The 26,852-nt window shown below is 33.3% G+C and overlaps 1 protein-coding gene across 1 annotated transcript; it reads right to left on the reverse strand.

Moving 5' to 3' along the window:
• Positions 1–531: 531 nt before the first annotated feature.
• On the reverse strand, positions 532–20,966 carry LOC134684908 (uncharacterized). Its single transcript, XM_063544225.1, has 6 exons — positions 20,955–20,966; positions 19,877–20,021; positions 13,076–13,189; positions 12,382–12,507; positions 5,922–6,032; positions 532–1,783 (listed from the first exon to the last, which is right to left on the reverse strand). The coding sequence occupies exons 1-6, from the start codon at positions 20,964–20,966 to the stop codon at positions 1,773–1,775; spliced, it is 519 nt and encodes a 172-aa protein (XP_063400295.1). The 3' UTR covers positions 532–1,772.
• Between the last annotated feature and the right edge of the window lie 5,886 nt (positions 20,967–26,852).

The raw sequence follows: 26,852 nt of genomic DNA on the forward strand, positions 1-26,852 counted from the left end.
ACCCTGTCAGATTTTCTCAATCTGTTACAGTTTCCAAGATGGCAGTTAATATTTGCATTTTACCCCTATGTTCTATTTTTAGCCTTGGCAGCCATGTTGGTTGTCCGGCAGAAATGTCGTTCACAACATTTAAACTAGTTACCCTAAGGATGATTGTGGCCAAGTTTGGTTCCATTTTGGCTTGGCAGTTTCAGAGAAGAAGATCTTTGAAAAAGTTAAAGGACTGACGATGACAGACGACGACGGACGCCAAGTGATAGAAATAGCTCACTTGGCCCTTTAGGTCAGGTGAGCTTAAAACTAGAAATTTATATACCTATAAATTTGCTTCCATTTGGTCTCATCAGTCAGGGTAGGAATCAAATTCATGGTTTCAAGAAATATCTATATCATCTGACTTTCCCTGAGACCTTCCTGGTTCTAAAAGTTAGTACATAATTGTTAATGTACATAACTATTCCAAACTTGAGCTTTTAATTTTTTAAAAATCATCAATTTTTATTTTCATTTCAAAAATTGTATTCAGAGGATATTTAATATTTGACAACAAATAAAAATAAATAATTCTAAGTTTAATTTAAACTGAACCAGGAAAGTTTCGACCTGCCAGTTAAGCATTAGGACATGCAAGTATTTACATATATATATGAACATAAATACAATAAAAATTTGATGCCTGAAAACTGTAGAAGCAAGACAAAATACTCTACCAACTGAGGATTACCCCATACAATTTAGCTAATCTATTGGGAGTCCTCAAAACAAAATTATATACATAAAATAATATACAAAAAGGTGAGTTGACCAAAGAAATAAAAAACAATACCTTATACACAACAAACAAGCAAGTAAAATGTCATATGAAACAAGTATTAACTATTATATTAATTTTACACAGTATTTTCAGAAAATTTCCAAATCTTCAACTGTCCATGTTTTATGGGTGAACAGAACTTCAGCTGATAATGTGATTAAACTTTTGTCGTATACATCCTTTGTATAGTGTAATTCATTAGTTTGAAGTGCAGATTTTGAATATTCTATAGGAAAAGTATGATTTAAGGCGTATAATACAAGCATATCAATAACAATATAGACTAGCTACATCCCTTTTTGATATTTATCCCATGGCTTTTTTTCAAGATGCACTTTATATTTTCTTATCAAGTTAGTTATAAGAATAGAGGATGTGGTATGATTGTCAATGAGACAGTCATCTGGAAAGGTTCCAAGTACAAATAAAAATTTATCTACAGGTTACCGTACGGCTTTCAACAATGGACAAGAATCCACAACATAAAGTAAGCTGTAAAAAGCCCCTAAACAAGAAAATGTGACACAATTCAAGATAACAACAAACCTTTATAAATTTAGATTCACCTTTATAAATCAAGGCATCATGCATCCCCTGTAGGTCGATATTAACAGAGATTTTCATATACAATGCTATAAACCTCTTTATATAAGCAAAAGTAATACATGCATATAACTGCCAATAAGTGCACTCTAAATCTAAGACTACTTTTTAACTCATGTAATTTATATCAAAAGAGCAAAACCTAAGAAGATATAATTGTAACAGGATGCTGTTATAGATGTCCAAAGAAACACAAATTGAATTCTCCTTCAAATCAAAAACTATCTCCAGGGCCTGTATAATTCTAGAAATGCCCCTCAGGGCACTAACCTTGTATGATCAGTGAATGTGCCTTGCTAAAACATAGGGTAATCCATGATTACAAAGTTCGCCTCATCTGCAACATTCTTTGTACCTAAGACAAACCTATAAAACACAATAATTCATAAAAGTAAGAGCTTTAAGCTAAGGAGGGTCAACTATGCATGAAATGTAGGTCAAATTACATGATCCTAGACCATATAGTGACTGAGAAATGAACTCGACATAAACTTTAACCAAAGTCAATCAAGCATGAAATGTAGGTCAAATTGACCTATTTTGGTATGGATGCTGACAGGCTCCCAAAGTTACATCCCCACATCAAGTGACACGATCCTAGGTCATAAAGTATCCGAGAAATGAACTCGGATGTAAACTTTAACCAAAGTCAATAAAAGCATGAAATGTAGGTCAAATTGACCAATTTTGGTATGGATGCTGACAGGCTCCCAAAGTTACACTCCCACATCAAGTTATATGATCCTAGGCCACATAGTATCTAAGAAATGAACTTCGACGTAAACTTTAACCAAAGTCAATCAAGCATGAAATGTAGGTCAAATTGACCTATTTTGGTATGGATGCTGACAGGCTCGCAAAGTTACATCCCCACATCAAGTTACATGATCCTAGGCCACATAGTATCTGAGAAATGAACTCGGACGTAAACTTTAACCAAAGTCAATCAAGCATGAAATGGAGGTCAAATTGACCTATTTTGGTATTGATGCTGACAGGCTTGCAAAGTTACATCCCCACATCAAATTACATGATCCTAGGCCACATAGTATCTGAGAAATGAACTCGGACGTAAACTTTTAACCAAAGTTAATCAATGTGTACTTACATTTTTGATACTTACCAATCACTTGGTGTGAACGTTGAAGGAGCCTTCCTTTTTCTCTTGCCAGTTTTGAGTGATACAACTTCTATTAATTCATTATTATTATAGGTTCAAGATAGGAATTAAATATTAAACAAGATGAACTGTGAGCTATTACTCACAAAAGTCTACCCCCGCTAACCATATCATTATAGGATCTGCAAGTTCGTAAACAGGAAGTAGAAGAGCAGCAGACCTGAAAACCACTTAAACAATACAGCACCCCAACCTGATACTTGATAACAAATATCTAATAGCTGTAATACATAGTAGTTGAGAAAAGTGTTACGAAAATTTTTCATTAATATCCCTGTCTAATTTATGTACTAAGTCCGTAAACAGGAAGTTGAAGAGCGACAGACCTGAAAACCGCTTACACAGTACAGCACCCCAACCTGATGCTTGATATCAAATATCAAATAGCTGTGATTCATAGTAGCAGAGAAAAGTCTTACGAAAATTTTTCATTAATACCCCTATGTCTAATATATGTACTAAGTCTGTAAACAGGAAGTAGAAGAGCGACAGACCTGAAAACCGTTTACATGGTACAGCACCCCAACCTGATGCTTGATACCAAATATCTAATAGCTGTGATACATAGTAGTTGAGAAAAGTGTTATGAAAATTTTTCATTAATACCCCTATGTCTAATATATGTACTAAGTCTGTAAACAGGAAGTAGATGAGCACCAGACCTGAAAACCACTTACACGGTACAGCACCCCAACCTGATGCTTGATACCAAATATCTAATAGCTGTAATACATAGTAGCTGAGAAAAGTGTTACAAAAAAGTGTTACGGATGGACTGACAGAGGACGGACTGACTGACGGACAGAGGTAAAACACTATACCCCCCCTCTCCTTCGGAGCGGGGGTATAATTATTACTGTTAATTTACTTAGCTGGCACTGATAACGGTAATTAAAGAGAAATTTAAAATATGACAGGTGTGTTTTTTCTTTTATATTGTCTTAATTACATGTACTTAGCCAAGTGGCATTTATAACCATGCTAATTTTTATTCCGATTAAGTTGATGCCCTGACCTCTTTTGATCTCTAGTTAACACTTGCCAATAATATAAACATACAGACCATGAAAAGAAAACTTGTTAAGTATGAAAATGGGAAAGAACAAGAGCAAAGTCGGCTCTGGACCTGCAGCGCTGGCACTTCATGGAAACATAGGTGCTTACCAATCGCAGCATAATAGTATGTAGCATTGGATAATAAAGTGAATTGTGAAAACAAAAGGAAATTGAGTACAGGTTTTTTATATATAAAATGCAAGAAATATGACAATTTTAGCATGATATACATCTATTAAATTTTGGCCTTGGCAGCCATGTTGGTTGCCCGTCAAGGACTACGGATATAATTTTAAAAATAGATACCATAAGGATGATTGTGGCCAAGATTGGTTCCATTTGACCTGGTAGTTTCAGAGGAGAAAATTATTATTTGCGAAATTTTAACCCTCGCTAACACTCGGGATTAAAATTTTACACAAACAATGCAACCCATGTTAAAATCTCCAATAAACCATGGCTGCCATGAATTATTTCTTAAATAGTCAAAAACGTTAAAATTGGCCAAAAATCATCATTTATGGGCAATAACCCCTTTGCAAGGGCATCCGACAATTTTGGCATAAATGGAACTTAGGTAGATTTTGACATTCTGAACATTTTTGCCTATGTCAGATTTTCTCTATCTGCAATGGTTTTCAAGAAATTAGTCAATATTTGCATTTTACCCCTATGTTCTATTTTTAGCCCTGGCGGCCATCTTGGTTGACTGACATGGACATCATACCCTAAGGATGATTGTGGCTAGTTTTCGTTCCATTTGGCCTGGCAGTTGCAGAGGAGAAGATTTTTGTTAAAAGTTAACGGACGACGACGACGGACGCCAAGTGATGGGAATAGCTCAGTTGATCTTTCAGGTCAGGTGAGCTAATAAAAAGTGAAAGGGAACCAGGCATTACAAATTCCAGCCTAATTTTAAAATTTCAATTCAATCGGATGAAGCATTTTTGAATTAGTGTACAACATACAAGAAAAACGCATTTTTTTAACACCAAAGTCCCACAACTCTAGAACAACATATAGAAAAATCAGAAAAAAAACGAAAGAGAACCAGGCATTACCTATTCTAGCCTAATTATAAAATTTCGGATTAATCGGATGAAGCATTTTTGAGTTACTGTACGACATTCAAGAAAAATGGCATTTTTTGTAAAAATCAAAGTCCCATACTCTGGACACATCGCAAAATTGGAAAAAAACAACAGGTAACCAGACATTACCAATTCCAGCCTAATTTTAAAATTTCAGTTCAATTGGATGAAGCATTTTTGAATTCATGAACGACATACAAGAATAAAGAGCTTGGCCGAGTGCACCATGATACGACCGCAATGGTCGACAAGTGTTCATTTGGGCAAGTGTTGACACACTTCTAAAGTGGACACAATAATATGCTTGACACAGTAATTTGCTGGACACAGAAATTACATTAGTACTAAAAAGCACCACTTTGGCCCCTAATAGGTTGGAAGAACTGCAAGTCCTAGCTCAAATCTGCTAAAATTCTCTATGTTGGAAATTCGATAAGGACTCTAAAGAAGAAAAAAAAACCTTTGAAATCGGACGAGAAATAAAAAAGTTTGTTTTTTGGGATTGAGCACCACTTTGGCCCCTAATAGCTCGGAAACGGTACAAGCTACGTTAAATCCGTCGAGACTCTACCAGTGCAAAAGTTCATAAGGAAAACAATGAAAAATGAAAAAATCAAAATGAAAATATGAAAATTAAAAATTTCATGAACAAAAAAGAGAAGTCCGTTTTAGCCCCTTTTAGCTCTGAAACCTTAAGTCCTAGCTCAAATCTGTAAAAATTCACTTTGTTGGAAAAAATATGACTACTTTTGACATAACTGAAAATCGAAATTGTCAATTTTATTTAATATAAAAAGAAATTCAGGTTTAAAGATATTTTTTAGCCTACAACTTTTGAAAATTTACTGGATTTTTTTTCCTTAAATTGACGATTGTTGTTGGAAGGGACTTGGACAATATTCATGACATGGTCAAATTACAACTAGATGGAAAATTAGACGCCTTTTTCGTGCCACCGTGACAATAAGTGAAGGGCATATTGTTTATACTGATCCATCTGTCCGTTTGATGTTTTAGAACAAAATAAAACATAAATTATGGATGGATGGACAACAGACAGACGATAAATAATGGATGAAAATGCTTAGTGATGGTGCTTAGTGATGGCAAAAACTTGCAAGCCTTTCAGGCTAAGTGACCAAAACAGAAACCAATAATACAAATCAGCAATTCTTACTTTTCTTGTTTTCTTGCTTTTCAGCTACTTTACTGCTGCTTGGAGTATATATTTTTCTAGGAATTCTTTTCCTTTTTGGATAGGAAATTGGAGTTTCCATTGTTGGTAGATCTGCAAAAGATGAATATCATATTTGACAGATGTTTCACTATCAACTGTTTCATTACCAGGACCAAAATAAAAAAAATAATGCATGATCTGACAAAAAAAAAAAAACAAGCTGTGTCAAGTCTTGTATTGCTGTTTTATATTTCAGAATATTTATGTGTCCGTGTCGTTACCAATTCCACTCTGAATGTAAATCATAATAATTTTGCGCTTGACACGAACCAGCTAGTAACTATTGCAAGAAAGGTAACTAGAGGCTCCAAGGAGCCTGTGTCGCTCACCTGTTTTCAAATTTGTCTAAATCTTCCTTTGAGGATGATTTCAGACCCACTGGCTGTATTTTTTAGATCTTGTCCTACTTAACATTTTTGCTGTTCAAACTTTCAATATATCTATAACAGTTTAAAAGATACTTTTTAAAGCACTAAAATCGGTGAAAATATAAAAATAGAGGATATGGTAATAAACAAGTAATAAACATTTAAGGGCAATAAATCCAATAACAAGTGGTCATTTGAACTGTGTGTAGAGCTTTTATTGCTGAACATATTTGCAATCTAAAATATTTTTTTTTCTATCTATAATGACTGTGCTTAAACAGCTGTGGGTAACTTAAGTTACCCACAGCCCAAGATGGCGCAAGACATCTTCTGTTTATATAGATTTTAGTTATTTTAAAGCAAAACAAAGTTGTTTAACGAAGATAAAGCTTTCAAGAAGATGTATATCAGTTTCGCCCGCACTAATAAAAGTAGAAATAACTCAAGTATAAAACAATAAGTCGAAAAACAACTGATTTTAAAAGTCCAAAAGAGGTACGTAACTTTTACAAGAGATATCCGTAACTTTTTTTACGTAATTTACAGAGATGTCCGTAACTTCATGATGTGTCTTTAACTTTTCTCAGAATTTATATTGTTATACACAAAAATATAAAGGTAAGCTATGAAATATCGTAAGTTGGTATACAACTACATTTAGTTACAGTAAAGAGTAAAGGTTAACGCCTTACTTATTCCCAAAAACGGCAAGGGGAATTCATAGTCAGAAGTTCCAATTTTCGAAACGATCCCTTAAAGCAAAACACTAAACCCCTTCAACATTTTTTATTCTAGATTATATGTGATATCACTCTGTCTGTTTTACTCATAAAATTACAGCAACACAGTACTGCAACATACATTTTTACAATAACAAACCACGGCTGTCCTTAATCAACTAGTTTAAGATGAATATTAAGAAGCCGAAAAATCTGAACATGTAGCTTAAATGTTTTTCTTCTATGCGGTGCCAATATTCAAATTTTCAGATGAAATTACAAAAGGGAATAAACCGTACATTAATACTGAAACAATGAAAATATCTTAGCCTTATTTTTTAAGAAACCAGGACTAGTTGGGTTAATAAACTTTCTTCATTATTTACTTGTGTTACTCATCGAAACATAGTGCAATTACATATATGTAATTTCAAATAGATTTGCCAGGATCACATTGTTGTTTTTCTTCAAACAGTTGAAAATAAAATTTCTACTGGGATAATGATTTATTGAGTTCTTTGAAACCCTGTCTCTCCTTCGGTAGCTGTTAATAGTGGAAAACACTGGTATAAAGCCGATGCCCGTAAATGCAGTTACGGTTAGCCGTAGATGGCATACGAAAATATGGGCATTATATTTTCTAGCTTTTAAGCCTATAAAATTGTTACAATTGTTGAATTTTGCAATTTAGGAAAAGGTCAGTGTCTCAAGATTTAATATAGACCAGAATCATGTTTATTATATGTCTAGCTATTTCATTTTTAAAGCTCTTAGTGAGCTGTAAGATGCGTGTACCTGCTGCTTTTTCTACAGTTTAGATGCCCTTAACTTGTAAAGCGGATGCGTGTAACTTGCAGATCTAATGATTGTAAATTGCAGTAGCTGAAATGCTGAAGTTTATTGCATGTTTAATGTACAAATTATCCTGTATTGGTACGCAATTTTATGTTATATTTTCATGAACGTAGAGAGCGTGGCACTCTTCCTATACGAGGCATCGGATTTAATGTCCCTAATCTGACCGGACCTGACTGTGTATTTGTACATCCAGCACAGCTAAACGGACCAAAGTTAAGCGCTTAAGTTGGTATTATCCCCATGTTTGTGAGTGTCATTTTCTTCGGTGTCCGTGGAAAAGGAAAACAAATGTCAGATCATTATGTATAAAGAATCCTTATATACGCAAAAATTATGCATCCAAAGGCTACAACAGAAAAATTACCCACGGCCAGAGTTTTCGGTTAAGAAAAGTTACGGACATCTTTTGCCATTTTTAAAATTGTTCTTAGGCTAAGCTAAGACAAAATGCATTACATTTTTTGTTTTCAGTTGATTATTTTGCCTTAGATACAATACATTGACAACTTGTAAAGAATTATTAATGCGTAAATCTAAAGATATTTGATAAAATTAAAATCGCATTATTTTACGCCGCCATATTGGGCTGTGGGTAACTTAAGTTACCCACAGCCGTTTAAGCACAGTGATAATAGTTTATGAGATAATAGCCAAAAGCATTCAAATTTGCCAAAAACTGTCATTTATGGCCAATAACCCCTATGCAGGAGTATCCAACAATTTTGACATAAATATAAATTAAATAGATCTTGTCATTCTGAACATTTTTGTCCTTGTCACATTTTCTCTGTTTGCAATGAATGGTTTTTGAGATATTAGTCAATACAGTCGAACATGTTTTTCATTAACAGCCATATGTTTAATATATGTACTAAGTCCGTAAACAGGATGGCTTAGTATGACGGACGAAGGGACAGACAAAGTCCATGATTTGCTATTGGAAACCGCAGAAATTGGTAGGATCAAAATCTAAATTAGGAGGTGCACAATGGGAACATGTAACAAAGATTCTCTGACAGTTTCATGGAATTCCCTTCAGTAGTTTAGGGACGGAAGGATGAACGGACGGACACAACGAATACTATATACCCCGTTTTTTTAAGCGGGGGTAAAACTAAATAATGTATCAAATTATTACAATAAAATATCAATGAAAGACTCATTTTTTTTTTTACAAAATTTTAAAAATAAAGATTGATAGTCATGTTACTGTAAAGGACAGTTGAAAGTATAATTAAAGAAATTGTTCATTGAAACTTTAGGCCAAATTGTAATATATGGACTGGCAGGCCACTCCAAAAGGCCCTCAGTGTCTTGAACTATTTCTTAAATATTGACCTTAATCACATGAAATATTTGTACAAGGTAAATAAATCCTTGTATCCACCTCATCAAAAGTCATAAATTGTATAATATACAATTATGACCTTCATGGAAAGTTATTAATACAATGTATCCAAAATTGATAAATCGAGGAAGAGGTTATTTCCTGCAGGCATAGCCAAAGGGAAATTCCCCCTTTCGAGATTTAACAATTTTGGATATTAACTTTTCATGAAGGACATAATTGTTTTATTATACCACACTAAACATTGGACTTGTTTTAACCCATTTTACAAGCATCAGCGTAAAAGTTTCATTTCAAAAACTAACTAGTCTTTGAGACTTTCAGGAAATTTACCAAAGTTGGAATTGCAACTTTTGGAATCAGAGCATTTCAAAACATTTCATTAGTTTTTATGATATATATATATGGTAAGTCTTGTAGAATGATTCCAAAAATCAAGCAGTCTTTTTAAGACTTTCAGAAAATTTACAAAACTTGGAATTGCAATTTTTTGAAATCTTAGTGTTCCATGTAATTCCAATAAATAAAATGTAGCAAAAGAGATTAATTGCAAGTTAAATTTTGAAAAATTAATGAGTCTTTGAGACTTTCAGGAAATTTACCAAAAATGGAAATCTGAACATTCAAAAATATTTTGTTTGTTTTTGCAATGTAAGAATAGTAAGTTTTGAAGAACATTTTCAAAGATTTGCCAGTCTTTGAGACTTTCAGGAATTTTCTTAAAACTGGAATTGGCATTTTTTTAAAATCCAAGTGTGCATATCTTTTTATATGTTATTGTAAAACACAATTAGTTTCAAGGAACATTTCCAAAATTTAAACAGTCTTTGAGACTTTCAGGAAATTTACCAAAGTTGGAATTGCCATATTTGGAATCCAAACATACAGTATTGTTCCAACTGTTATACTAATACATAATAAAAAGCTTCGCCGAGCACAGCATGATACGACCGCAGTTGTCGACAAGTGTTCATTTGGGCAAGTATTGACACACTACTAAAGTGGACACAATAATGTGCTGGACACAGTAATTTGCTGGACACAGTAATTTGCTGGATACAGTAATTAGCTGGACACAGTAATATACTGGACACAGAAATTAAGACCCTTGTAGCAGGGAAACCGTAAGTCCCAGCTTAAATTTGGAGAGAATCAAACGGGTTGGAAATTTGTTAAGGAATCCAAACAAAAAAAATGTTGTAATTTGACGAGAAATAAAAAAGTTCTATTTTTGGAGTTAGCACCACTTTGGCCCCTAATAGCTCGGAAACGGTAAAAGCTATGTTAAATCCGTTGACATACTTTCGGTGCGGAAGTTCATAAGGAACATAATGAAAAAAACAAAACCAAAATAAGATGAAAAATAAAAATTTGACAAACAAAAAAGAGAAGTTCGTTTTAGCCCTTTTAGCCCCTTGTAGCTCAGAAACCGTAAGTCCTAGCTCAAATCGGTAAAAATTTTCTGAGTTGGAAATTTCATAAGGAATGCAAAGAAAAAAAAACCCGTTGAAATCGGACGAGAAATAAAAAAGTTTTTTTTTTTTTATTTAGCACCACTTTGGTCCCTAATAGCTCGGAAACGGTAAAAGCTACCATAAGTCCGTTGACATACTATCGGTGCGGAATTTCATAAGGAACATAATGAAAAAAACAAAATGAAAATAAGATGAAAAATAAAAATTTGACGAACAAAAAAGAGAAGGCAGTTTTAGCCCCTTTTGGCCCCTTGTAGCTCCGAAACCGTAGGTCCTAGCTCAAATCGCTTAAAATTTCATGAGGAATCAAAAAAAAAAAAACCATTGAAATCGGACAAGAAATAAAAAAGTTCGTTTTTTGGGATTTAGCACCACTTTGGCCGCTTATAGCTCGGAAACGGTAAAGGCTATGTTAAATCCGTTGCAATATTACAGTTGCGGGATTTCATAAGGAACATTATGAAAAAAATTTGATTAAAATTGAACAAACAAGAATGTGTCCTCAGTACACAAATGCTCCACTTGCACTATCATTTTCTATGTTCAGTGGACCGTGAAATTGGGGTAAAATCTCTAATTTGGCATTAAAATTAGAAAGATCATATCATAGGGAACATGTGTACCAAGTTTGAAGTCGATTGGACTTCAACTTCATCAAAAACTACCTCGACCAAAAACTTTAACCTGAAGCGGGACAGACGGACGGACGGACGAACGAACGGACGCACATCCCAGAAAACATAATGCCCCTCTACTATCGTAGGTGGGGCATAAAAATAAATCCTCTACATCATATTTAATATAAACACTTATTTTGCCCTTTTTGGCCCCTATTTCAGGAACCGGCGGGGGCATAACCCCCAAAAACAATCCTAAGCTGTATTTTGTGGTTATATTCCTTGTGTTAAAATTTCGTAGCATTTGCTCTATCAGAACTTAAGTTATTGTCCGGAAACCATTAATCTGGACGACGACGACGACGCCGACACCGACGACGCCAACGGACAGGGGCGATACCATTATACGAACGCAAAATTTTTGCGGTTGTATAAAAAGTTAGTTGCTTGGATCATAATCATACCAAAAGATGTCGCATATTAATCATTTGGTGGGAAATCATTTTGCCCTAAGGGCAAAGTTCAAAATTCCGAAACCTTCGACACAGACAACTTTCATAGTACTACTTATACACTTATAATTTTCATGTTTCTACCATGAAAGGTGTAAGAGGAGTTCGTGCAGAATCGATTTTGTCATTATTTTTAACCCTTAGGAAAATGCCCTCAGGGCTTGCAGGCAAAATACCATGCCACTGCTAGACTTGGTACCCATAATGGGAGGTCATACTGTTGGAACCAACTTCCTATTGTAAATAGTTTGGAAGATTTCACCATTTTCTGCCTATCTCAAAAACGAAATTTCGCTCATAAATTTGCCCTAGGGCATGAATTTCATACCCTGATCACATACTCTAACATGCTACCAAGTTTCAAGTTTCCATCATTTCTAGTTTCTGAGATTTTGCATGACATTACATACATACAAACAGACGGACTGCATTACATACATGACATAATCCCCCCGCTTTCGCTTAGCAGGGGGGATAAAAACAGCACTTGACAATATTTATACCCTCTTCTTCATTGATAATATTCTCTTCTGAATCGATGAACTGTTCCCTCTCAAAATCTTCTTCTGCCTCTACACCTTCCATCTGAGTATTTCTATCTTCTTCTCTGTCTATTTCTAACTCTTTCTCTGAATAAGGAAAGATATTTCATTAACTAACATAAATTGCTTACCTGGATAGTCTTAACCAAACATATCAATGGCTAAATATAGCAATTTTAATGCCGTTTTAATTTTTTGTGTGTGATCTATGCATTCTTTTAGTAACAATTTTGAAGATGACTGAATAAAAAAAAAACTAGAGGCTCAGGTGAGCATCAAGAATTGCCCATGGCAGCCAATTTTGTTGTCCAATCAGGACGAAATGAGGCAATTTTATAACAGACCTTACATAGATGCATCCTGCCAAGTTTGATTCCATTTAGCCCAGCGGTTTCAGAGGGGAAGATTAAAGTGTGATAAGTTATGATAGATGTTTCATGGTGGCAAAAGCTCACATTACCCTAATAATAATCTATAAAGCAATCAACAATGCACATCTTTCATACATGTTGTCTGAAATAAATTAAATATTCTGCAATCATGGACTAATGCAAAACATATTACAATTAATCATTCAATTATTAAACAGAAATCAAAAACACATGTTTCTGAATTCACAATTCCATTTGTTTCTTTGGTAAAACTCTAAATTTACCTGAATCAGAGTCCAAAATGCATTGCAGTTGTTCTATTACCCTGGGCCTACTTATGACGTACTGCATCACCACAGATGGATTTGCATCTGCAAATCTGGTCCATTTTTCTTTAACTGAAAATATAAGATTTTCATCCAATGATAAACAGAGGACAGGTCTGAGCTTTTTTTTTGCAAAGGTTTATTTTGCCTCTCAAGCTTAAAATGACTTAATTGACAGTCCAAAATAACATTTGAAATTACAGATAATTTTATCAATACAAACTGAGGTGCTCAACAACCTACTTTGTTGACTACTCAATAACCTATATTGTGGTCAACACAGGAATTGTGTTACCAGTAGCTTGCTTCATACAGTAATGTGTTTGATATGCTTACTTTCTTGACAGTCTAACTTGCTTGCCACGATTATGTTGGTAGTTCACTATTATTGAAATATATTGGAAATCAGAATTAGAATAAACAGCTGCGCCACAAGTGCAATATACATACGCCCATTCCGATTTTTTTTTATAGTTCATTTCAAAACATATGCAGTGGAACCTGTCTTATCCGACACACCTCGGGACCAGAGAAATATGTCGGATTGGACAGGGTGTCGGAATACTCGGGTTTCACATTTGATAAAAGTGAAATAAGCATGTAAGATACAAACGTGGGCAATAACACCCAAAATAGGTTTTACTAAGGAGATCCTTTAAAGAAAAATAGTGTTTATGAAACATTACACCACGTCAAGTACGAATTCCCAAGATCTCGTAAATATTTAGTACGATAAATTTCAGTGAGATTGACAAGTTCTTAGAACATTTACAGTGTTAGTCTTCATCAATTGTTTAACTATTTTCCCAGTCATGGTTATTTGTATCATTTAGTCGGAATATTGTCTTCGACACTGGTTACATAAAGTAAACTGTCAAAATGAAATCGTTTCACAGTCCAATTAGCAATATTTCTTCGTCTGGATTTTTTTCCCCAACAATTTACTCACATTGAATTAAGAAAGACATTATGAAAAGTATGTATTAAGATTTATATATTTTCCATATGTTGTAGAAATGTTTTTATCCCGTACTGAGCCTCAAATTTCCTATCCGATCAATAAAAAATAACAAGATATTTGTGTACACAGGTAATGGATTAAATTACCTTTAATAAAAATGCATGAAATACACCTGACTGAATTATGATTACCTTGTTTATAAATTGATTAAGGAGATCAAAGGGTCGGATTAAACAAGTATAATTAGAGTACTTATGAAGGCTGGGACTTGAAAATGCTGTCGGATTACGGAGTAGACGGGTGACGGAATACAGAAGATTTTTTAACAAAGAATGTTAAAGAAAACTTTCGGGACCAGTAAATTTTGTCAGATTTCACAGGATGTCGGAATATTCAGGTGTCGGATTAAGCAGATTCGACTGTAATTATCAGATCATGTCTATTTCAAACAAAACAAAAGAAGAAACACTATGTGAATTTTAAAAGCAAACAGACAATTATTTTTATAAAAATAAAATTTAATAAAATAATGAAAAAAATAATAAATTAAATATAGAACCAAAAAAAATCTAAATGAAAATAGGAAAAAAATATTCTTTAGTTATTCACAAAAAAAAAGTAAGTTACTTAGTCCGCTCCCAACTCCAGAACTCTAAAAGGACAATAGGGAAAATAACAAAAACCAAAGGCATTTACTCTACATAGGACCTACATGTAACATCATGTTAAAATTTAGTAAGAATTGGTCAAAGTAAACTTGAGTTTTTGTGAAAAATGTCAATTTTCAATGAACAAAGTCCCATAACTCTTGAACGACAAAAGTGAAAATCAATGAACCGTAACAAGACTCAAACTCAATCTGTAACATCAATAAATATCTATATACCAAAAATCAGTTCAATATCTCAAGGTGTTTAGTAAAAAAGTCTGGAAAACTGGTTGTTGCGCAACAAGTCAGAATGACAAACAAGGGTAAAACTATATGTCCCGACCACTTTGTGGCGGGACATAAAAAAGTGCTGAAAACTTCAAATTCACTGTAATTTTCTAAGTCCGAGGGCGTAACTTCCGTAAAAATTATTCAACCACAACCAAAGTAGAACTTAATCTGTAACTTCTCATGATAAGACCACATACCAAAAATAAAATCAATTGGTTGAACATTACAAAAAAAAGTGTGGAATACTTAAAATTCACTGTAATTTTGTATGTATAGAAATATTTTATATTTTGGGCCACTTTTACCTTTAACCTATGTCTTTTACTTTTTATTGTTTTGTATGTTTTATATTTGGTTTGTTTAGCCCCACTGCCAGTGGTTTTACATTTACAATTTCTTTGATATTGAATTTTTCTATGTCCAAGGGCTGTAGCTTCCGTGAAAATCATTGAACCGTCACCAAACTCTAACTTAATCTGTAACTCTTCATAATAAGGCTACATACCAAAGATATTATCATTTGGTTGAAGCATTACCAAAATAAAGAGCTACGCCAAGCGCAGCATGATACGACCGCTGTGGTCGTACACACTACTAAAGTGGACACAATAATATGCTGGACACAATAATATGCTGGACACAGTAATATGCTGGACAGAGAATTCTGATTAGTAATAAAAAAACTTTTTTTTTGTTTTTTTTTTATTTAGCACCACTTTGGCCCCTAATAGCTCGAAAACGGTAAAAGCTATGCTAAATCTGTCGTACTCTACTGTTGCGAAAGTTCATAAGGAACATAAAGAACCAGATGCTTCGCAGGGCGTAGCTTTATACGACCGCAGAGGTTGAACCCTGAACGGTTGGGGCAAGTATGGACACAACATTCAAGCTGGATTCAGCTCTAAATTTGGATTGTGATTAAATAGTTGACACAGCATAGGTTTCTGACACAGAATGAATGTGTTCTAATGAACTTAAAAATTTTGTTTTCTCTAAGAGCAATTCACTATGCTGTTCAATATTAATCCTCTCAAAATAATGTTTGAAGAAATTTTCTTTTTGTTTATGAAATTTCAAATGAAAAAATTGAACCCAATTTTTTAATCACATCCCCCTTTCCCTTATTCCAAAACTAATCTCAATTAAAATATTCTAATGGAGTTTGCAACAATAACTACTCATTTAAATACATCATAAAATAAACTAAATAAAATGTAAAAAAACTGCTTGTTATCACTAAATGGTAAAGATTATTTGAATTTATCAGTTGGTAGTAAAAAGTGAATATACATTGTATATTGTATATAACAAAGATTTAAGTTGATTCTGGACAAAGAAAGAGGACAAAGAAAGATAACTCCAATCAAAAAAAAAATTTGCAATAAGATATTTCTTGCTTACTATTTTGGACAAAGAAAGATAACTCTAATTGAAAAAAAAATTTGCTATTTCACAATATTGTGAAATTAGATATTACTTGCCATTGCACAATACTGTGCAATTGAAAAGACTTGCTATTCCACAATACTTAATATAATAATTTTAGATCCTGATTTGGACCAACTTGAAAACTGGGCCCATAATCAAAAATCTAAGTACATGTTTAGATTCAGCATATCAAAGAGGCCCAAGAATTTAATTTTTGTTAAAATCAAACTTAGTTTAATTTTGGACTCTTTGGACCTTAATGTAGGCCAATTTGAAAACGGGACCAAAAATGAAGAATCTACATACACAGTTAGATTTGGCATATCAAAGAACCCCATTTATTCAATTTTTGATGAAATCAAAAAAGTTTAATTTTGGACCCCGATTTGGGCCAACTTGAAAACTGGACCAATAATAAAAAATCTAAGTTCATTTTTAGATTCAGCATATCAAAGAACCCCAAGGATTCAATTTTTGTTAAAATCAAACAAGGTTTAATTTTGGACCCTTTGGACCTTAATGTAGACCAATTTGAAAACGGGACCAAAAGTTAAGAATCTACATACACAGTTAGATTCGGCATATCAAAGAACCCCAATTATTCAATTTTGATGAAATAAAACAAAGTTTAATTTTGGACCCTTTGGGCCCCTTTTTCCTAAACTGTTGGGACCAAAACTCCCAAAATCAATACCTACTTTCCTTTTATGGTCATTAACCTTGTGTTTAAATTTCATAGATTTCTATTTACTTATACTAACGTTATGGTGCGAAAACCAAGAAAAATGCTTATTTGGGTCCCTTTTTGGCCCCTAATTCCTAAACTGTTGGGACCTAAACTCCCAAAATCAATACCAATCTTCCTTTTGTGGTCATAAACATTATGTTTAAATTTTATTGATTTTTATTTACTTAAACTAAAGTTATTGTGCGAAAACCCAGAATAATGCTTATTTGGGCCCTTTTTTGGCCCCTAATTCCTAAACTGTTAAAACCAAAACTCCCAAAATCAATCCCAACCTTTCTTTTGTGGTCATCAACCTTGTGTCAAAATTTCATAGATTTCTATTAACTTAAACTAAAGTTATAGTGCGAAAACCAAGAAAATGCTTATTTGGGCCCTTTTTGGCCCCTAATTCCTAAAATGTTGGGACCAAAACTCCCAAAATCAATACCAACCTTCCTTTTATGGTCATAAACCTTGTGTTAAAATTTCATAGATTTCTATTCACTTTTATTAAAGTTAGAGTGCGAAAACTAAAAGTATTCGGACGACGACGACGACGACGACGACGACGACGACGACGACGACGCCAACGTGATAGCAATATACGACGAAATTTTTTTCAAAATTTGCGGTCGTATAAAAACTAGAAAATGTGTCTGTAAGCCACAGATGCCCTGCCATTAAGATCAATATGAGGTTCCATGTTGTCTCATGTAAAAATTGACCAAAATGCTGCTGAAAAGAGCTGTATGGCAAATTTAAACCAAAGTCACTCAAGCATAAGATATGTCAAAGTGACCAAAAAGAGGTCAAACTGTGCTGCACTGTGCAAGAATACTACAACAGTGTAATATCATTGATACACTACCACAGATTCCGAGAAATGGCAGTAAATGCAAAACTTAACCAAAATCATTCAAGCATAAAATGTAGGTCATGGTATTCTAGAAGATGCTGAACTGTGCTGCACTATGCAAGGGCACTACAATACATTAATATCATTGATATACTACATTAGGTTCTTGAGAAATAATCCTCGACACAAAACTTTACCAAAATCACTGAAGCATAAAATGTAGGTCATAGTGACCAAAAAGATGCTGAACTGTGCTGCACTAAGCAAGAACACTACCAATAGTCTAATATCATTGATACACTACCATAGGGTTCTGAGAAATGGACCTATACACAAAACATAACCAAAACCACTGAAGCATAAAATGTAGGTCATATTGACCAAAAAGATGCTGAACTGTGTTGCACTAAGCAAGAACACTACAACAGTCTAATATCATTGATGCACTACCATAGGGTTCTGAGAAATGGACCTAAACGCAAAACTTAACCGAAATCACTCAAGCATAAAATGTAGGTCATAGTGACCCAAAAGATGCTGAACTGTTGAACTGTGTTACACTACATAGGAACACCACAGTGGTGAAATATCATTCATATATTACAATAGGTTTCTTCACAATGGTCATTTATGAAAAAAGTTATTGAAGTCAATCAAGCATGAAATGTAGGTCAAATTGACCCAAATGTTGTTGATCAATGTAGTACTATTTAAGAAGAATATACTGATGAAATATCATTGGTACATCATTATCACATTCTGAGAAATGGACCTTAACGCAAAACTTAACCAAGATCGGGACAGACGGACGTACATACGTATGTACGGACGGACAAGGGTAAATCTATATGCCCCTTTCACTTCGTGGCGGGGCATAAAAAACAAAACCAAAATAAGATGAAAAATAAAAATTTGACGAACAAAAAAGAGAAGTCTTTTTTAACCCCTTTTAGCCCCTTATAGCTCAGAAAATGTAAGTCCTAGCTCAAATCTGTTAAAATACACTATGTTGGAAATTCATAATTTGCTGTTATACATTTTGAAATTGTTTAAAACACTAAGGTTTTTCTACCTCAAGGCATAGGATTTCCTTGGTCTTATTTTGGTGCCCTGTTTCGGTATATTTTGGGTTTATAAGCTCTTCAACTTTATAGTGATTTTGGATTTGCATAGTTTTAGATACATGTAAGAGCGTCACTGATGAGTATTTTATAGACGAAACACGCGTCTGGCGCAGAAAAAATCTTGCCTTGAACTTTGATGTGATTTTTTTTTTTAACACCATGATGGTTTTCACTGCTGGTGGAGGTATTCTTCCTAGAGGTTAACCCGCTCCGCTAGTCAACACTTCGGTGCTGACGTGATTCATCAAACTAAATGTGCTGTTATAAATTTTGAAATTGTTTAAAACAATAAAGTTTTTCTACTTCAAGGCATAGGATTTCCTTGGTCTTATTTTGGTTCCCTGTTTCGGTATATTTTGGGTTTATAATCTCTTCAACTTCATAGTGATTTGGATTTGCATAGTTTTAGATAAGAGTGTCACTAATGAGTCTTTTATAGACGAAACACTCGACTGGCGCAGAAAAAATATTGCCTTGAACTTTGATGTGATTTTGGGTTTTTTTTGACTGGAAAATGTAATTTTAAGAATTGAATTCAGATTTTTTGCATTTTATGGGCGTGTAAAAGCGTTGACCGTGCGCACATTTTTTGTATGAAGCGCTTCCACGCTTTATATTAAATGTGCTTCGGTCAACGCTTTTACACGCCGATTAAGTACAAAAAATATGCATTCAATTCTTAAATCAATGTGCATATAAACATGATAAACATCATAAACTCACAAGATTCCACAGGTGCACACGTCTTTCTTGTTGTGAAATTTTTTATCCAGGTGTAAAGTCTATTCTTTTCTTTCCTTTTCCTTGAATTCTGTCCACAACTGTCCTTCTCATCTAGAGGGGGACTGTTATACTTGGTTCCAACTTCCTAAAGATAACACACATGAAAATCAATATTCAGCAGTTACAAAACTGTACACTAAATAATAATATATGTATGCAAGAGCAAAACAAGAAATCTGTGTGAACTGATGCTTATTAGTGATACTCCGCTCCCGAACTTTGGCGCTAAATACGGAAAATTGAATAATAGATAGAAATAAAATTGTATAATAATAACATCATGAAATAATGGGTGAGATATCACTGATGAAGATGCGTGTCAAAATTCTTTCAAATCTCCTTCCCAAGGGTATGAAGTTAAACTTGTAAATGTATCATGTGTATTGAGTCTGCAATGAAATTCTTGTTCCATATTAAATCTAACTTGAAACTATGAGCACAACTCTATACCCCACCCCTTTTTCCCTCTCACTTTCCTAACCCTATAAGTCATGAGACTTACATCTGATATCGCAAGAAGTTCATCTTCCAATGATACAACCACCTAGGCTCTACAGTACAAAAGCTATGCCAATGATACAACCACCTAGGCTCTACAGTACAAAAGCTATGACATGAAGAACATGAAGAAGAAAAGCTTTAAAAATTATAAAGAAAAAGTGGATGACATTTTACTATCATGAAGGTCAAGGGTCACATTGACCTAAATTTGGTACGTGACACATCATCTTCGTTTTGCTATCATGAAGATCAAAGTCAAGGTCATTGTGACATAATTTCATTCGTGACACATCCACCTCCCGTATATGATTCATCCACATACCAAGTTTGATAATCCTACAATGTAGGTACTAAGGTACAAAAGTTCTGCTCAGGACAATGAGCAGGACGGATGGACAGACAGACAGACAGACAGAGGTGATTCCTATATACCCACACAAACTTCATTTGATGGGGTATAAAAACGTCAAATAATGCCTTCAAGTTTTTACATGATGTTAACAGTCTACAAACAAACATTTGGGACCATCTTATATTCTTACAGGGTATAAAAAATTGTCATGCATGTCCATCAGACAAACATATATTCCTAAAATTGAACAACCCGTCAACAGTAAAAACAGCAGTCTACATGTAGTCAAAATCTTTTTACTACCTGTCTATATCCTACTATAGTACAAACCTGAACAATGTCAGTTTCTGTTTTCATTTCCAGATATATTTTTAAAATATATATCTCCAGGGGTGATGTCTTTGGTGTTTTTTTGATGACTTCCATCAATTTTTCTTCAAACAAGATAAATGGGGATGTAGGTGCCATGCTCATAAACTATAAAAAAAATAAACACAGATTTGTTACAACAATCATGACAATATCATCTTTTGAGGAGAAAAACGTCACATTTTAGCAATGCGTATTGCACACATATTTGTGTCAGGATGTTAATGCTACAGATACATGTAGTGAATGGGCTATTCCAGAAATAATCCATACCCCCCCCCCCCCCCTATAGAGGGTACATGGGGTTCAGAAAAAAATCCATGGAAAATTTGGGATGTGGTTCAGAAAAAAATCTGGAATTCCATGTCGGTCCTATAGAAGGCAAAAAGATAAATTAAAATATTCCATGGAAAATTATGCTGTTGTTATTAGAAAATTTCTGGAAATCCAGAGCATCCTATAGAAGGCAACAATAAAAGTTTAAAAATTCCATTGAAAATCTGGATTCTAGTCGCTTTCAGTAAACTTAAGATAAATTTGTGCTTGTATGTATATCTGTAGTTCATTAGGTAATTCTAAAGCCCTATGTATCTTTACAAACAATGTACCAGAAATTTAAAGTGGTTTAATAGGTTTTTGCTCGTTGTTGAAGGCTGTACGATATTCTTAAGTGGTTAATTTTGTATCTTTTGATCTCTGGTGGGGAGTTAGTACAAATAATTATGATGTCTAGGAAAGCTATTTTAAGCTTTTGCTTTGACGCCTTCCAGTGGATCAAAAGATGTGAAAATTGAAAAATACCCACAGCAGATGGCATGATTATCTTAACTATTGGAGAGTAGTCTTATTGGCAATTTGGAAATGATACCACATTTTATTATTTTAATACTACATGTATAAAGTGTGTCCATACATGTTGTAAGCCAGAGTTGTCAGTACTGAACTTAAGTCTGAGAGTTGTAAATTTGAAATTGTTTGCAATAGGACCTAAAAAAAAATAAAAAAATGTACATTTGTTCATGTACCTCAGCTTCTAACATAACATTCAGGGGATATGATATTCATGTAGATATTGATAGTGATAATACTTCAAAAGAAATGCATACTTTCAACACCACATGACATGTTTACTATTACATTTGTAATCTTATTGGGACAATTCACAACTTCTAATTGGAGATTGAGATAATAATATTTCCCCTCTTTTCTTTTACCATGGAAGTTACATGTACATGCATGTATATCAGTATATTGGTATTATAGAACTTGTTTGCTTTTTTGCATTTTCATAAAACATGTGTTATCATGGTTATGGTCATGGCATAAGGGAAAAAATTCTCAGAAAATAAATGCCTGTGATTAAAAAAAATATTTTGAAACTTGCATTTCTAGAACTAAGTGAAATTAAATTGATATGAATACTGTGTATATTATAATTTATTCATGACAAAAATGATAAAAAAAAAACCTTTATAAACATAACAAATGGTTCTAACATCCAAATTCCACTAATTATATTTAACTTTTGATTTTGTAATCAAACTTGATTATAGACCCATAGTTATCTTTTTGTTTCAAGTTTGTTTTTTATTGTGAAGGAGTCATATTTTAATGCAGCTATAAGGTTTATGATAAAAAATGTAAAACATCCATACTAAGAAATGAAGAATCAAAAGAAATGACTAAGTAAAAAAACTGGATGTTGATAACAAATCAAGATTTTTACAACTATTTACAAGTCAGTGTTTTAATGGTTTTAAAATAAAAACAAAATCATAGTTCACTATCTGGATTTATAGGGTTTTATTTACAATGATTTATGTTCTCTACAAGTATGTTTGTATTGAAATTTGTGAGAAACCACACACCAGGACCTACTGCTTTTCATAGTCTATTAGTTGTTGAGGTTGAAGATTATTTTATCTAGCCATCTAGTTGACAAACAATCAGTAATTAAAAAGCTTTAAAGAAGTCCCACTGTGAACACATGGCCATTTCTGTGGACTTTAATTATATCATAATATACTACATGCAATTACTTGAACCACATGTTATAAGACAAAGGAGATAAATACTAGGAACTATGTATCCACAATCCCTTGCTCTGCAAAAATAAATATTAAGTCTCAGTTTTAAAATTAGAAAAGTTTATTTTTTTATTATTTAAATTGTTATTTTTTCCGTTTATTTATCAATCATTATAATACATTGACTCTATTTGTCTAAGTGGATTAATATGATTACATCTATTATATGAATATGTTTTGAATATATATATACATAATGTATCATCTTTCAGTTCCATAACTTATCTTAACTTTAAAAATGTTAAACATGTATACATTTAAAAAATCAAATGTCATTCATATTATACAAATTTAGAGTTTAACAATTGTTTAAAAGTTTTGTAATTTTCTTTAATTTCATGATGTTTTAGGAAATTATAACATGTAAAGAAATACAGGAATTTGAAAACAATAAGAAATTATATAAATCGTTCCCCAAAGAAGGATTGTTAGATGTCTAGATTTGGCGACTTTAGTTGCAGGCGACAAATAGAAAATTGTAAAACTGCATGTACAGGAAATTATATGAGATTAGAGACACATTTATTTTGTAATGTATTGTGAACTAATTTATAATTTTTTTAAAAACCATTTGTATTTGGAGAAAACATTTTCAAATTGTGACTGTGGTATGAGAACATTAAAGGAGTAGGTCCGGTAAGGGCCGATTTTGGCCCCAAATTTCAGTTTCATCTAACGAGATATTTAGGACACTTTTTAAACACTTAAGTGTATATTTCAATTGATTCGATTAGTTTATGTAAAAGATTTTAACTGATCAGTCATTAAAAACGCTCCGATTGAAGCTTAAATATGAAAAATCTAACAAATATGCCAAAAAACGTCACTTTTCAGATGGTTTTCGTCAAAAATGAAAGTGGCCGCATCCGTGTTCATCCTCAACCTTTATATATGTTATGTATTATCATCAAATACAACTTACATTTTAATATTATGAATGAACACGAATGCGCCCACTTTACAATACGCACATTTAAAATTCAGTTCAAGAGAAGTCCGAGTCTGATGTCAGAAGATATTACCAAAGAAAATATTTAATCTCCTGAATAAATGTCTCAGAATATTCACATGACATTCATATTTACCAAGCCAAAATATGAAGAAACTCGCCCCTTTACCCTCGTTACCCGTAATGCTGTATACATAACTTCTCTTCATTAGAGGCTGCATTATCTAAGCTTTAGACGGAAACTGTCTAAAATTTAACTAAAATGCTATAATTGTGAAGATTTCAGTAATTTAGCATGACTTTATGATGCTAGTACACGATATTTGTACATTGTATTGTCAAAAACAGCACATATTTATGTAGCAGAAGCATTCTACTTTCCAAAAAATAGCTAAAAGATTACATTTGCTCAATTTTGCAAAGCTGCTTAATTTTGGAGCCAAAAAGGGGTCTTACTGAACCTACTCCTTTGATAACTTCTCAAATTTCATTCCAGTATACAATTTTTTTTTGTAGAAAATCAGTCATTTCTTATTCAAATTTATATTGAAGATTTTATAATATAAATATAAAGATAACATACATACTAAACAAAAATTTTGTTTTACAAAAAAAAGGGGGGATGTCTGGAGCTTATAAAATTCAAAACTCAGAAGATTTTGCCACTAGCTGATTTTGATAACCAATATAACAATCTATTTATGTTGAACCATGGAAGTATTATATTGACAAGAACTACAACGATTTGTTAGCACTTATTTATAACCCGGGGAGCTCTGTAGAAAAGATATGGAAACTGACTAATTAGTATGTTATCGTTAATAGCCCTTTGTGACCATGTGCGATGCCGCCGTCCTAAATTGACCAGACATACTTCTTATCATCACGTGGTTTTTATTGCGAAAGGTTATCTCTAATACCTGTCGGAAAACCCCTTTGTTTATTTCAATCTCGTCTGTGGTCTTTCAGAATTATTCAATTTTTCAAAACAAATCGACTAATGTACAAAACAAGAAAATCGGACGAGAACTTTGAATACTACAACGTTTTGAAGTGGTGAGTGACAATATTTCATTAGTTTGTGGGTTAAGTTTAAATCGTAATTAAGGTGTGTTCCGGTTACCGCCGGTTAAAAATAAATATATTTGATAAAAATAATTACTGTGAAGTTTCGAGTAGTCTATATAGTTAAGGTACTGGATAACCCTGGAAAGTAGAAATTTCCAGTTTAAAATACGAAAAATTAATCGAACAAGTACCAACATCAACAAAATACAGAAGAAGAAAACAGAGATCTCACTTCGTTGTGTAGCTATTTATATAATGTTGGTTAATATCTTTTTAATTGTGAATATAAAAACTTCATGTCTACCCGCAATTGAAAGACCTTTCCGATCATATAAAGCCATGGTCAGTATTTTATCATTTGAACATGTATGACTATGCCAATATATATACTAGCCAAGATTTAAAAAAAGTCTTTATGACCCGAGTATTGTTTTCTCACAAGGACAAATCTTAAAGTTATCAACTTCTACTGTAAATCTTATACTTTATATATGCACTTAAAAAACAAGGTTTAATGTTTATTTCAAAAACGTAAACTGAAACTGTTTTACAGTGCACTTAACATATACATGTCCATGAAATCAGAAATCAGTGATGTATATTTGGCAGTCAGGATATTTCATATATCAGTGGCGGATGCAGGAATTTTCGAAAGGGGGGGGGTGCTAGCCCAGGGCAAAGGGGGGGTGCAAAACATATGTCCCGATTCAAATGCATTGATCTGCCAAAATAAAGGGGGGTGCGCACCCCCGGAACCCCCCTCTGGATCCGCCACTGTATATAATAACTAGAACACACCCGTGATTTCGCGGGTCCGTGACTGAATTAAAGTATATAACTATGCGCAAGACTTATTATTGTATTAGTATTGTCATCTGATAAAGTCATGCCGATTATAAGATAGTTATCACAGTTTTCTCTGCTTTCAAATCTTTCTGTTTGAACCCGTCTAACTGGAACTTATCAATTATTGGTAATATTAATTATTTGGAAAACAAAAGTTTCTGGTATGGAGTATTTTTTTAATCATCGGCAACAGCATTGTCCTATATTAGTTATAAATAAAGTTGAATTCTTTGATACGCTGTTTTACGTCATGCCCGCTAACAAATTGAAAACTGTCCCTATACGCCTTATTTTTAGTATTCGTATTGTTATCTTATAAAGTCTTACTGATTAAAATACTACAATAGGTAACAATTTGACAATTTAGTAGTGTCAACCTTGTGATTATGACCCGTGTATTTGCATATCCTGAATACACCGTTTGGTGGTGCGCCTGTCAAATGCGGAACATACAGATAAGGTAATAGGTAACAGATGAATATACTATTTGTATCGGTATCGGACTCGACCCGGAACTTCTTAGTTATTGGCAATATTAATTACGTGGAAAACAAAAGGGCCTGGAGTGGTGTAATTTTTAATCTACACCTTTGTACTATATAAGTTATATATAAAGTTGAATTCTTTGATTCGTCGTTTTTACGTGATGACGGCTGACAAATTGGACCTCGTAATTTTAGTATTATAGATATACGTAAAGCCTTATTTAACATGGTGTTAAACCAGCCCTGGATTTGGAGTAAG

The sequence above is a fragment of the Mytilus trossulus genome, chromosome 9 (assembly GCF_036588685.1).
Source record: "Mytilus trossulus isolate FHL-02 chromosome 9, PNRI_Mtr1.1.1.hap1, whole genome shotgun sequence".
Taxonomy (NCBI): Eukaryota; Metazoa; Mollusca; class Bivalvia; order Mytilida; family Mytilidae; genus Mytilus; species Mytilus trossulus.

Coding starts and splice junctions, on each gene's coding strand:
- LOC134684908 (XM_063544225.1), bottom strand. Junction 13,190..19,876: donor GTGTGCACCTGTGGAATCTT/GTGAGTTTATGA, acceptor TTATATTTTCAG/TTAAAGAAAAATGGACCAGA. Junction 12,508..13,075: donor CATTTTGGACTCTGATTCAG/GTAAATTTAGAG, acceptor TTCCTTATTCAG/AGAAAGAGTTAGAAATAGAC.